This window comes from Thunnus thynnus, chromosome 24 (assembly GCF_963924715.1).
Source record: "Thunnus thynnus chromosome 24, fThuThy2.1, whole genome shotgun sequence".
In the NCBI taxonomy this organism is placed as follows: Eukaryota; Metazoa; Chordata; class Actinopteri; order Scombriformes; family Scombridae; genus Thunnus; species Thunnus thynnus.
In genome coordinates this window covers 14,639,718-14,652,315 of record NC_089540.1, presented here as the reverse complement: position 1 = coordinate 14,652,315, position 12,598 = coordinate 14,639,718, and the positions used below count along the sequence as shown (strand labels likewise).

The 12,598-nt window shown below is 45.2% G+C and overlaps 2 protein-coding genes across 3 annotated transcripts in view; both read left to right on the top strand.

The window, feature by feature from the left end:
• The window catches only part of LOC137177431 (inactive dipeptidyl peptidase 10-like), a 95,135-nt gene that overhangs the window by 51,260 nt on the left and 31,277 nt on the right, over nt 1–12,598 (top strand). For both annotated transcript variants that reach the window (XM_067583760.1, XM_067583761.1), the window contains exon 4: nt 10,826–10,920. In XM_067583760.1, the coding sequence (XP_067439861.1) occupies nt 10,826–10,920 (95 nt within the window). The remainder of the gene's footprint in view (nt 1–10,825; nt 10,921–12,598) is intronic.
• On the top strand, nt 2,937–9,644 carry LOC137177225 (uncharacterized). The gene is made up of 2 exons (XM_067583396.1): nt 2,937–3,159; nt 3,370–9,644. The coding sequence occupies exon 2, from the start codon at nt 3,677–3,679 to the stop codon at nt 9,596–9,598; it is 5,922 nt and encodes a 1,973-aa protein (XP_067439497.1). The 5' UTR covers nt 2,937–3,159; nt 3,370–3,676; the 3' UTR covers nt 9,599–9,644.

The following is a 12,598-nucleotide window of genomic DNA, read 5'->3' as shown; positions in this document are numbered from 1 at the left end:
AGCAAGGACGCATGCCATGGAGACCGAGACCTGGCGGTGGCCGTGGCATGTTGAGTTCAGTAGGAGCAACGCAACCAACCTCTGAAACGGCCTCATTTCTAAACGACCAAGTGGAACGATCACCAGTGCTGATGCCATCAGCCTCAGCAGCTGAGACATATTCTGAACTTTAGCATCGTCCACCTGCGAAAAAAGTGCCAGACATGCTTTCACCATTTCCCCTGACAGACGTGCTTTGAATGCGACTAAATCTATAGACAGGCCTATGAATGTGATGGTTTGTGAGTTGGAATCTAAACTCTTTCCCCAATTTATTGTGAAGTCCAGGGCTTATTTCAGCCGTAGACTGATATTAGATATTAGACCCTTCTTTGGGACTAGAGAATACCTCAAATAGACACTGCTCTGGCTCTGCTCCAGCAGTACCATCTGAATAACTCCCTTGTTTTGCAGAAATGTGATTTCCTCCTGCAAAATATTAGCTTTTCCACCTTGAGCCCGTGACTGCAGTATCCCGTTGAATTGGGGTGGAATGGATGCCAACTGGAGCCTGTAACTCCTGGTTACAGTCTTTATTACCCAACCTGACACCACACATGCACACCACTGTTGAGTGCCTCAATGCTTGGCTGAACGGGCATAGTGGGCTGCACAGCTGCAGCGCTCATTATGCCCTACAGCAGACAGGCTGGCCCGCTGCACCACAAGTGGAGTTATGGCACCCCCTTGTGATGTTATGTGGGGCTGCGCAGCCATGTCCTGTTCCTCTCTTATTTTTATTGTTTTCATTAATAATTGTGGCTGCCCCCTCAGCTATTTTTATCAATGATTTTACTGGGGGTGGGGCACAGTGGTGTGTGTTTGTGCACTGGTGTGCTTGCATGACTTGGCTGGGGCTCCTCAGAGCTCTCTGCAGGTCTGACCTTCCTACTCTTTGCGAGATTGTGAACTGCGAGTGCCGACATTGCTTGTGCACACCTTTTGTAGGGCCTGGAACATGTTCTCCTTAACTTCCCCAGGAACAGAACATCTTTTGGAGGGAATGAAGCAGGCATCTGGCTGAGCCTGCCATCCCTCTCTGGTAACGGCGTACTAGGTAGCGTGTTTCTTCTTCCTAGTACCCAGAGTGATAGGACTTGCGTCACATTGGCAGCAAAGGGTTTCTTGGCCTATGCACCCTTGAGTTCCGGCGACCCCGGGCACCTGCCTGGTGGGTGGGTGAGGTTGACATATTGTGCTCTTATTCAGCCTGGTAGACCGGCAGCAGTGACAACATGTTCAGCACCTTCACCGACATGATCACCGCCTTGTAGCCTTTTTCAGTCAGTGACGATGGGAAACAATCAGAGAGGTTCGCAGAGGTTTGACCAGAGGCGGTGGGAGAAACCTTTTTCTTCCATGTCGACCCCATCCAGCGTCAACCCTGCCTGGGTGAGGTTCTTGGCGGAGAGGGGATTGCTTCATAACCGGGTCGCCTCCTCCAGGCACTCAGGAAAAACAAGCAGAAGCTGTCTGGTAGTGGATTTGACTTTAGGTAGCCTTTTTCCCTCATAGCGAGACTTGGTGGTCCCCACGGCCACTGGCTTTGCAGCTGGTGGGAGGATGAAGGGCTCATCACCATCCACCTCATCTTCTTCAGAGGCTAATGGAGTGAGAGTTGTCCCCTGCAATGTCCCTGTGCTCCGCAATCAGGCAGGCCTCGAGCTTGTTGGGGTCGATTAGTGGTGCAACAACGTCAAGCTGTTCACTCCAGCTGGCTCCCATAGGGATGGTGTGTCCCTGGGGGCTTTCCGCTAACTCCTGTGGTGGGGGGTTGGCTACTCCTTCATAGGATCCGCAACCGGCAGGCTAGCTTGGTGCGCTAGCCTGCTTCAATGAGTCTTGATGGAGAGACGTGCAGAGAGACCTGGGTGTATTGCAGCCTTAGACACACAGTACATGCAGAAAGTCTGCCCCAGCAGTTTTCTTGCTACATGCACATGTCTTGGCTGGTGGCTTGACCTTGTCCAGGGTGAGGGAAGGTTTCAGGCTCCGTCATTGAGTTGGCTCCGTTTGATACGAGAAGCGTTGAGCAGCTAGTATGGTGGCTGGCTGTAGCAGCTACTGTTTGGTGACAGCCCAACTACTAAACAGATGCAGCGCCAGGTAGCATTCAGTGACCGAGCGGTTATCTTGCTCTATGAACTATGTTGCTAGTCCGTTAGCCACTTAAGGGAGCATGAAGAGTTTTAAGACATTACGTCAGGCTATTGTAGCAGGAGGAAGTCCCTCCTCTAGGGAGCAATCATCCCGTCTGTTTGCCAGTTAAGACTGGTGTAATGTAAAGTAGCTTCAGGGGGACAGTGCAGGGAGCGTGTCCCCCAGAAGAGTGAGGCCCTACACAGTCTCCATCACACAGGTGTTTTCACTTATTCTGCCTGATTAGACCTGATTTGTTTGCTAACTGCAGATCAATAACCAGACAAGAAGCTGACACATTTGTTGTTCAGAGACTACCTGTCTCATAACTGTCTGTAAACAATGGCTGTTTTGTGGAGCAGTTTATACTCCGGCAGAGCAGAATAATATACTTTTCAGTGCAACACCACTAATATTAAAACTTCCTTTATTTTCAACTTCAACTTTATTATTGTCCCGAAGGAAATTAGGTTCGCAGGCAGGAATGATGTTCAGGAATACACTGATGTCAATGTGTAGCAACTCTCAATAGCCAAGGACATAAAAAATAATAAAGAAAAAGATGTATCATAATAATAAATGCATATAGCATGTTTAAAAAAGTATTAAAGTATAAAAAAGTTATATAAGTACCTATGTAAAAAGAGCCAAAATAGAAAAATTACTTTAGTCAGAAACTGGCAGAAAAAACATTAACTTCCATATAACATGAGCACAACATTTGATCAGTCATTAGAGTCTGCTATATACTTATTTTGTTACATGTAGTTAAAGCGCATTTTAGCATCTCCTAGTGGTTGCTTTGGAGATTATTGTCAGCTTGTTGTACTTGTTCTCTATTGGTTATTTGTGATCACATGGGTAAGGTCGTAGTCTGAGACCGGCCATTTTGATTGAAATTTTGCACAGCAAGGTGCTCCAGAAGTCTCTCTGTTTAATCCTTTGCATCCACCTGTGTTGAACCTTGGAGAAGCTTTGTTTGTAAGTTTATATTACATGTTTTATCTTTATAGATAAGGATTGATGCATATTTTGTTGTTTTATTTAATATTTGGGGAGATTTATAGATAATTACCTAAATCCCCACATATAGTGCAAACATTGGTTTAATTGTGTAGTACTAAGCAAGTATTTATATTTCTACACTGTTTTACTTACATTAAGAACATTTTCTTGTGTATTTATTTTCAGTTTCACAGAGTTTCTGGAAAAGCATTGTAAGCAAGCATGTTGATGAAGATATACAAGTAAACAGACCTCAACTTTACTTCCACATCTGAGTCATCATTTAAACCTTTCAGTGCCTAGTACACCTGTTTAGCTATCTGTCACTTCGTGTAGAGCCACGCACGCAGGGGACAGAATAGTGAAAAAACAGCATCACGGCGGGGTCAACACAGCGATTCATGCAAACAAAGATAGCTTCTCTTCATTAACTGCCCTGCTTCATCTTAATTGCCACCTTCATACCAAATAAAAGGTCTACGGCATACACAAGATGGACAACGAGGCAAACACAGAAGATCAACAGGAAGCTCAATCACAAAATGCATCTGTAAAGTCATATGTGACCAGATCTGTTGCTAAGTCTTCTAACAGCTCTAGCAAATCTTCAGCAAGCCTAGCAGCAGCTAAAGCACGTGCCAGAGCTGAGGCAGTGCGTGCTCGCTCCACCTTTGTTAAAAGAGAAACCGAGCTCATGGTTGAAAAAGCCCAGTTGAGAGTAGAGGAGGCACGCATGGAAGCTGCTCTGACCACATTGAAGCAAGAGAAAGAGGTTGCAGCTGCCTTAGCTGAGGCAGAGGTTCTGGAATCAGCTGCAGCAGAGCTGGAATCTAAAGCAGACTCTAGGGCAATGGACATTGCAGCAATTCCCCATGACTCCAGAGAGAAAAGAACGAGTGATTATGTTGAACGTCATTCTAAAATGCACTCTAGTCAGCTGTCATTACCCCATCTTGAGTCTCACACTGTATCCAGTCGGCCACATGATGTCCTTCACGTTCTGCCACACCAAGACAGCGAACAATATCCCACTCACACAGCTGAGATTAGACAAAATACTACTCCAGCTTATGTTAAGCACAATGCTAGCTACTCCAGAGTGCATAGTATGACTCAGCCAGCTGCTGAATATTATCCTGGAATCCATCCACACAGTTTCTCATCCATGAAGGGACCTCAGCCCCACACACCCCCTGTTAGGATGCACGCAACACAGTCATCTGCCCCTGACCACGCAGGCATAAGTGACTTTGCTACTTATATGGCTCGTCGTGAGCTTGTGACCTCTGGGATGATCAAGTTTGACGACCATCCGGAAAATTATTGGAGTTGGAAATCTACCTTCATGAATGTCATACAAGGACTGAAACTCACCTACAATGAAGAGCTTGACCTTCTAATTAGGTGGTTAGGCCCTCAGTCATCAGAGCAGGTTAGGAGAATCAGAGCTGTTCATGTTAGCGACCTTGCTGCTGGGCTCAGGATGGCATGGATGCGTCTCGAGGAGTGTTATGGATCACCTGAAACAATCGAGAAGGCTCTTTTGGATAAACTTGAAAGATTCCCCAAGATTAGCAACAAAGATCCCCTCAAATTGAGAGAGCTTGGTGATCTGTTAAGGGAGTTGGAGTCTGCAAAACGAGAGGGTTATTTGCCTGGGCTCACCTACTTGGATACATCTCGGGGTGTTAACCCAATAGTGGAGAAACTGCCATACAGGCTTCAAGAGAGATGGATGACACAAGGCAGTTTGTACAAGCTGCAAAACCAAGTCCAGTTTCCACCGTTTTCATTCTTCACCGATTTTGTCTGCAGAGAGGCTTATACTCGTAATGATCCAAGTTTCACCCTCAGCTCATCTGGCATGGCAGTAGTAAAGGCAGACAACCCAGCGAAAAGGTATACACACTCTAAAGGACAAATCACATCTCACAAAACAGATATCACACCAATACCTGCCACCAAGTCAATAGAGACTGCCAGCAGTAAATTGGACGTCGAAAGGCAGTGCCCAATTCACAAAAAGCCCCATCCCCTCAAGCGATGCAGAGGCTTCCGGGCAAAGACATTGGAGGAACGCAAGGCATTTCTCAAGGAGAGTGGGATTTGTTTTAGATGCTGCTCCTCAACTGATCATATGGCTAGAGACTGCAAAATCACTATTCAGTGCAAAGAATGTGACAGTAATAGACATGTCACAGTTCTTCATCCAGGACCAGCTCCATGGACCGCCAAAGATCCTGACCTAGAGCACGGCGGGGAGGAAAAGGAGGAGGCTTCTCCTGACATAATCTCCAAGTGCACAGAAGTGTGTGGTGAAGCCAACAGCTCCCGCTCCTGCTCTAAAATCTGCCTCATAAAGGTTCATCCTAAAGGACAACCAGATAGATCAATGAGAGTCTATGCTGTACTCGATGACCAGAGTAATAGGTCTCTCGCTCGGTCAGAGTTTTTTGACCTGTTCCACCTCGAGGGTGCAGATTCTCCCTACACTCTGCGCACATGTGCTGGAGTCACAGAGATGTCAGGAAGAAGAGGAGCCGGCTTCATTGCTCAGCCCTTAGATGGACATCTTAGCGTGCTTCTTCCCACACTCATAGAGTGCAACCATATGCCGGATGATAGATCGGAAATACCTACTCCTGAGGCTGCCAAACACCACTCTCACCTAAAGCCTATTGCTCACCTCATTCCTGAACTTGACCCTGAAGCACAGATTCTCCTTCTCCTTGGCCGAGATGTCTTAAGAGTTCACAAAGTGAGAGACCAGCATAATGGGCCAAACAATGCCCCTTATGCTCAAAGACTTGACCTTGGCTGGGTTATAGTTGGAGAAGTCTGCCTGGGTGCAGCTCACAAGCCTAAAGGAGTCAGCACATACCGGACAAATGTTTTGGAGAATGGCCGCCACTCTTACTTCAGCCCATGTCCCAACCACCTCGTTTTGAAAGAGAAGCTTATAGTAAGGACAGCTACAAAGCCTTTCAGCTCTCAAAGCCTGCAGCATTCTTATTTATCTGACAGCTTGGTTCAGAATACCGGTGATTGTTCACTGGGAAGCAGGATCTTCGAAAAAACAGAGGAGGACAACAAGGTCGCCCTGTCCATTGAGGACAGACAGTTCATTCAGCTGATGGACAAGGAGATGTTCATAGATGATGCTAACAGTTGGGTGGCCCCCCTTCCTTTTCGCATACCAAGGCCACGCCTCCCCAACAACAGAGAACAAGCTCTGACCCGCTTCACCAGCCTCTGCCGTACACTTGAAAGGAAGCCTGAGATGAAGAGCCATTTTCTGGCCTTCATGCAGAAAATCTTTGACCAGGATCATGCTGAATTGGCTCCACCGCTACAGGATGGAGAAGAATGCTGGTACCTTCCCAGCTTTGGCGTGTACCACCCACGCAAACCTGGTCAAATCCGAGTCGTTTTTGACTCCAGCGCTTCACACCTCGGCTTCTCACTGAACGATGTGCTGCTGACAGGACCAGACTTGAACAACAGCTTGTTGGGTGTACTAATGCGGTTCAGGCGTGAGCAGGTGGCTATCACAGCGGATATTGAACAAATGTTCCACAGCTTCGTTGTTAGGGAGGACCACAGGAACTTCCTCAGATTCCTGTGGTTCAAAGACAATGACATCACCAAGGAAGTTGTGGAATATAGGATGAAAGTCCATGTATTTGGCAATCGCCCCTCTCCAGCAGTGGCTACCTATGGGCTACGGCAAGCAGCTCTACATGGAGAGGATGAGTTTGGTGGAGATGCGAAGCAGTTCATACACAGGGATTTCTACGTCGATGATGGACTCAAGTCACTGCCATCTGCAACTGCAGCCATCACTCTACTGAAAGCCGCCCAAGGTATGCTTGCCATCTCTAACTTAAGACTCCATAAAGTAGCATCCAACTGCCCAGTCGTCATGCAGGCATTCCCATCAACAGACCATGCAAAGGACTTGAAAGACCTCGACCTAGACATCGACTTACCTCCTCTACAGCGCAGTCTTGGATTAAGCTGGAACCTTGTGAATGACACTTTCACATTCCGTGTCGCCAATAGTGAGAAACCGTTCACTCGAAGAGGAGTGCTTGCAACCATTAACAGCCTATTCGACCCACTTGGTCTTGTGGCTCCTATTACCGTCCAAGGGAAGATCTTATTACGACAGCTCACCAGTGACACCAGTGATTGGGATGCTCCCCTCCCAACGGATAAGGAGGCAGAATGGATTGCTTGGAGAGATTCACTGCGAGAGCTAGAACAGTTTGAAACCCCCCGAGCCTACACCACAGCCTCCCTCTCCACTGCTCGGCACACAGAAATTCACATCTTTTCAGATGCTTCCATAAAGGCTATTGCAGCCGTGGCATATCTAAAGGTGATGGATGTTGAAGGAAAATGCCACGTTGGCTTCATCATGGGGAAAGCCAAGTTAGCCCCCATTTCAGTCCATACTGTTCCCAGGCTTGAGTTGGGTGCTGCTGTCCTGGCAGTGGAGATTGCTGAGCTTGTTGTGAGTGAGCTGGACATCAACCCCAACAGTCTGAAGTTCTATACTGACAGCAAGGTGGTGCTGGGGTACATCTATAATGAAACTAGGAGGTTTTATGTGTATGTCAGCAACAGGGTGGAACGAATAAGGAAATTCACGCATCCTGAACAGTGGTGTTATGTCCACACCAGTCAGAACCCCGCAGATGTTGCCACCAGGTCAGTGCCTGTAGCTCGACTCTTGGACACCAACTGGCTTACTGGTCCAGATTTCCTGTCACAGTCTGTGGAGACAGACACAACTGAAGAAACATTCTATGACCTCATTGATCCAGAGTCTGACATGGAGGTTCGCTGCCACACCACTACAGCCACAGACTCCCTCAGAGGCATTGGTTCACATCGCTTTGACAGGTTTTCCACGTGGCAACCCCTTGTCAGAGCTATGGCTTCCCTCATCCACATCGCTCAGTCCTTTAGGTCTGAAAAGGGTAGCGACAAACAAGATTGCTGTGGTTGGCATCACTGTTCGAAGTCTCACACAACTGATACACTGTCACAAGCAAAGGCTATCGTCATTGGATGTGTACAAAAGGAAGCATACCAAGCTGAAGTGTCCTGTCTGGAGAAAGGAAATGTCATTCCTAAGAACAGTCCCCTGAAGAAGCTCAACCCTATCCTTGATGGCAATCAACTTCTGAGAATAGGTGGTCGACTCCAACATGCTCCATTTGAGATGGAAGAGAAACATCCTCTCATCATTCCTGGCCGCAGTCATATTGCTACTCTACTCATAAATCACTATCACGAGAGAGTTAAACATCAAGGGAGACTCTTCACTGAGGGAGCTATCCGTACAGATGGCATCTGGATCGTGGGGGCAAAGAAATGCATTTCCAGCATTCTGCTTAAGTGTGTTACATGTAACAGACTTCGTGGTAGGACAGCAGAACAGAAGATGGCAGATCTTCCACCTGATCGTCTCAGCACTGAACCCCCTTTTACAAACGTAGGTCTGGATGTGTTCGGCCCCTGGAACATCTCCACTCGTCGTACCCGAGGAGGTGCAGCAAACAGTAAAAGGTGGGCAGTACTCTTCACATGCCTAAGTGTACGTGCTGTGCATATTGAGCTCTTAGAGTCAATGGACACATCGAGCTTTATCAATGCTCTACGGCGCTTCTTTGCTGTGCGTGGTCCTGCGAAAATGATCCGTTCTGACTGCGGCACAAACTTTAAGGGAGCCTGCAAAGAGCTGCAAATCCTCCTTCAAGATGAAACTAACGTCTCAAAGTATCTCAGTGAGGAAGGATGTACATGGCTGTTTAACCCACCCCACTCTTCCCACATGGGGGGAGTGTGGGAAAGAATGATCGGGGTTTCGAGACGGATCCTTGACTCTATGCTTTCTCAGATCAGCCCCTCGCACCTCACTCATGAAGTACTTTCAACCCTTATGGCCGAGGTTACCGCAATAATAAATGCAAGACCTCTCACACCCATCTCGACTGATGCAGACTCACCCTTTCTTCTGACTCCAGCGATGATCCTGACACAGAAGGTCTGCACCCCTCTTCCCCCTCCGGGATCCTTTGAGAATGCAGATATGTATCGCCAGCAGTGGAAACGAGTTCAGCACTTGGCAAATGCCTTTTGGGAGAGATGGAGGAGAGAATATCTCTCTACTCTTCAAAGCCGAAGCAAGTGGCAAGATAGTCAGCCCAATGTCAAGGAAGGAGACTTGGTGCTGCTAAGAGATGCTCAGGTGAAAAGAAATCAGTGGCCCATGGCTCTTGTCACCAAGGCTCACCCTGGCAGCGATGGGAAAGTCAGGAAGCTTGAGCTCAAGGTCACCAAAGGGGGAACTGTTAAGACCTTACTCAGGCCAGTGACTGAAGTAGTGGTGCTTATGTCTCTCTAAGCCTTTCCCATGGACAGCTCCTTGCCTTATTTTCTTCAGTCTGTGGGACTTTTCCAAAAAAAAAATTGATAGTGGTATTGTGTTCAATACCAGGCGGGGAGTATTTTGTTACATGTAGTTAAAGCGCATTTTAGCATCTCCTAGTGGTTGCTTTGGAGATTATTGTCAGCTTGTTGTACTTGTTCTCTATTGGTTATTTGTGATCACATGGGTAAGGTCGTAGTCTGAGACCGGCCATTTTGATTGAAATTTTGCACAGCAAGGTGCTCCAGAAGTCTCTCTGTTTAATCCTTTGCATCCACCTGTGTTGAACCTTGGAGAAGCTTTGTTTGTAAGTTTATATTACATGTTTTATCTTTATAGATAAGGATTGATGCATATTTTGTTGTTTTATTTAATATTTGGGGAGATTTATAGATAATTACCTAAATCCCCACATATAGTGCAAACATTGGTTTAATTGTGTAGTACTAAGCAAGTATTTATATTTCTACACTGTTTTACTTACATTAAGAACATTTTCTTGTGTATTTATTTTCAGTTTCACAGAGTTTCTGGAAAAGCATTGTAAGCAAGCATGTTGATGAAGATATACAAGTAAACAGACCTCAACTTTACTTCCACATCTGAGTCATCATTTAAACCTTTCAGTGCCTAGTACACCTGTTTAGCTATCTGTCACTTCGTGTAGAGCCACGCACGCAGGGGACAGAATAATACTCCAATACATTTTATTGAACCTTTATTACAGCAGTCTTTTTAAAATGTAATAGCAGGAAAAGCAAAGGTGTAATTAATAAGTCAAAATGTCTTGCGTCAAAAGATCTATTGGAAGCTAGAAATTCCCAGCTGGTTGGTTTAACATGTTCCTGCTTCCATTAACCTAGTCTAAAGTATGAAAAAACAACAACTAAATGTAATATATTGGTATATTAGTTTCCATTTGTGCCTTTTTGTGTTTGTTAGTTGAGTTTTCAGAAGCACGGCCTAACGAGCCAGATTAATTCCACCTGTTGCAGCTTAATTGTACTCTCATTCTGCATCTTATGTTTGTAAAACACTTTTCATTTACACACCCAGTATGTTGACTTTTGTTTTCACTAAGTCACTTGTTAATGCCTCACATGTCAGCTCAGTTGTTCTGTATGTGCAGCACAGTGAGCTTTATTCAGTGTTTATCATCTGCCGTTAATGTTTTTGTTTTTCTTTTTCTGTTTTCCCTCGCAGATGCTGAGGTGGTGTACAGGAACCGCGACGGTCATGTCATCAAGTTTAACTTTGCCTTGAACGAGACGGAGTTAATTCTGAGCAACAGTACATTTGTAAGTGCTCTTTCCTGTTTTTAGGCTTTTGTGTTTAATGCTTCATTAAACTGGCATTTCTGTTATTGACTGTCATTATTTCTAATTATTCTATTATCCTAATAACATGTTCATCTACAGTATGTTTATTTTATTACAATGGATGTTGTAGGAAATGAGTGACTTTAAGCAATTTTGCAACAATTTTAGCTGAAGCAAATTGCATCCCCTTATTAGCACAAACATGCTAAAATGAAATAAATGTCCACTTGAAGTGACACACAGTTTTGTATTTAAACTCTGATGGCTTAGTTGTCTCATCTGCTTCCTCTTTTTATTATAAGAACATAGTTTTTCCTTTTTCCCCAAATCTAATATATATTACTGTGCAGCAGAAAATGAAAAGTTTGGTTACTGCCACTTCAACTTTAAATTCAATTTTGTCTTGTGACCATGCATTACATAGAATGCACTTGAACATACACTACCTTACATAAAGAATAATAAAATACATAAAACATGTACTAAACCTACCACATAAGCTCATACGGCTCCTGTGCACTGATTGATAGTAGGAATCTCTTGTAGTAGGGTTGTTTGCAAAAACCAAAGGACATGTATGGTTATTGTGATTTTCTGTAATGATGTCAGAGGTTAAACATGCTCAAAGTTGTAAAACTTGAGGTGAACGTATGTAAGAAATGCTCCCTGTAAGTCAAAATCCAGGGCTTCAGCCTGCTCTGAATGCTTCGTTTGCGAAGTTACCTCTACTTCCTCCTTATGATGATGTCAGATTGTTCGCACATGTTCACAAATGGATGTCTGTTCCGTAGCCTTTGTTGCTAAGGTTGTTTGCATTGTCAACTCGCATATTTAAAATCTGATTCAGGCTCAAACATGTACGGATGTATCTGAGAAGTTTCCATTTCAAGTATAGAGCAAGAAAATGAAGCAAAATCTGACGTGTTTATGTAGCCTCCGGAGTCGGCGCTAACCAATCAGAGCAGAGTGGGCTCATCGGGAGGCAGGCCTTAAAGAGACAGGAGCTGAAACTGCCTGTTTCAGACAGAGGATGAACCGAGGGGCTGCATAAAGAGCCAGTATAAGATAAATAAGGAGTTTTTAACTGTAAATCATGCAAAGATATTCTAGTAGAGCCCAAGAAAATATCTATAGACCTGGAAATGTGCATGTTACTTCCCCTTTAAAAGACTGGATTCTCACATTTGTCATGTTAAAATAATACTGATATTCAATGACACTTTTTAATGAAAGAAAATAGAGTTGTAAGTTGTAGCACACATGGGCTTCCTAACCTTGCTGCCGGGCCAGGTCTCACTATCCAACACTACTCTTTATAAAAAGAGATGAACTGCTCTGTTCTTGTCTTGCTGGTGTGATTGGATCCCCACAGGCTGCAGGAAACATGTCAGGGCTCCCAACAGCGACTCATCACTGCTTTACCTGCAGAATCAGAATATGATTATGTCTTGCTAAGGGGGGTTGTGTACCCAGCTGTCTGCAATGTAGTTGAGCTCGGGCTTTAAGGTCACTGAATCCCCTCACCTTAACTCACCTCTCCGCTCTCACCAGTAAGAGAGCGATTCAATTTGAAATATGGTTTTAGATGAGTGTTTACCCGTTGACGCTGAATGCAATCAAATCACTGATCACATTCGCTTTGGGATCACGTTATCAC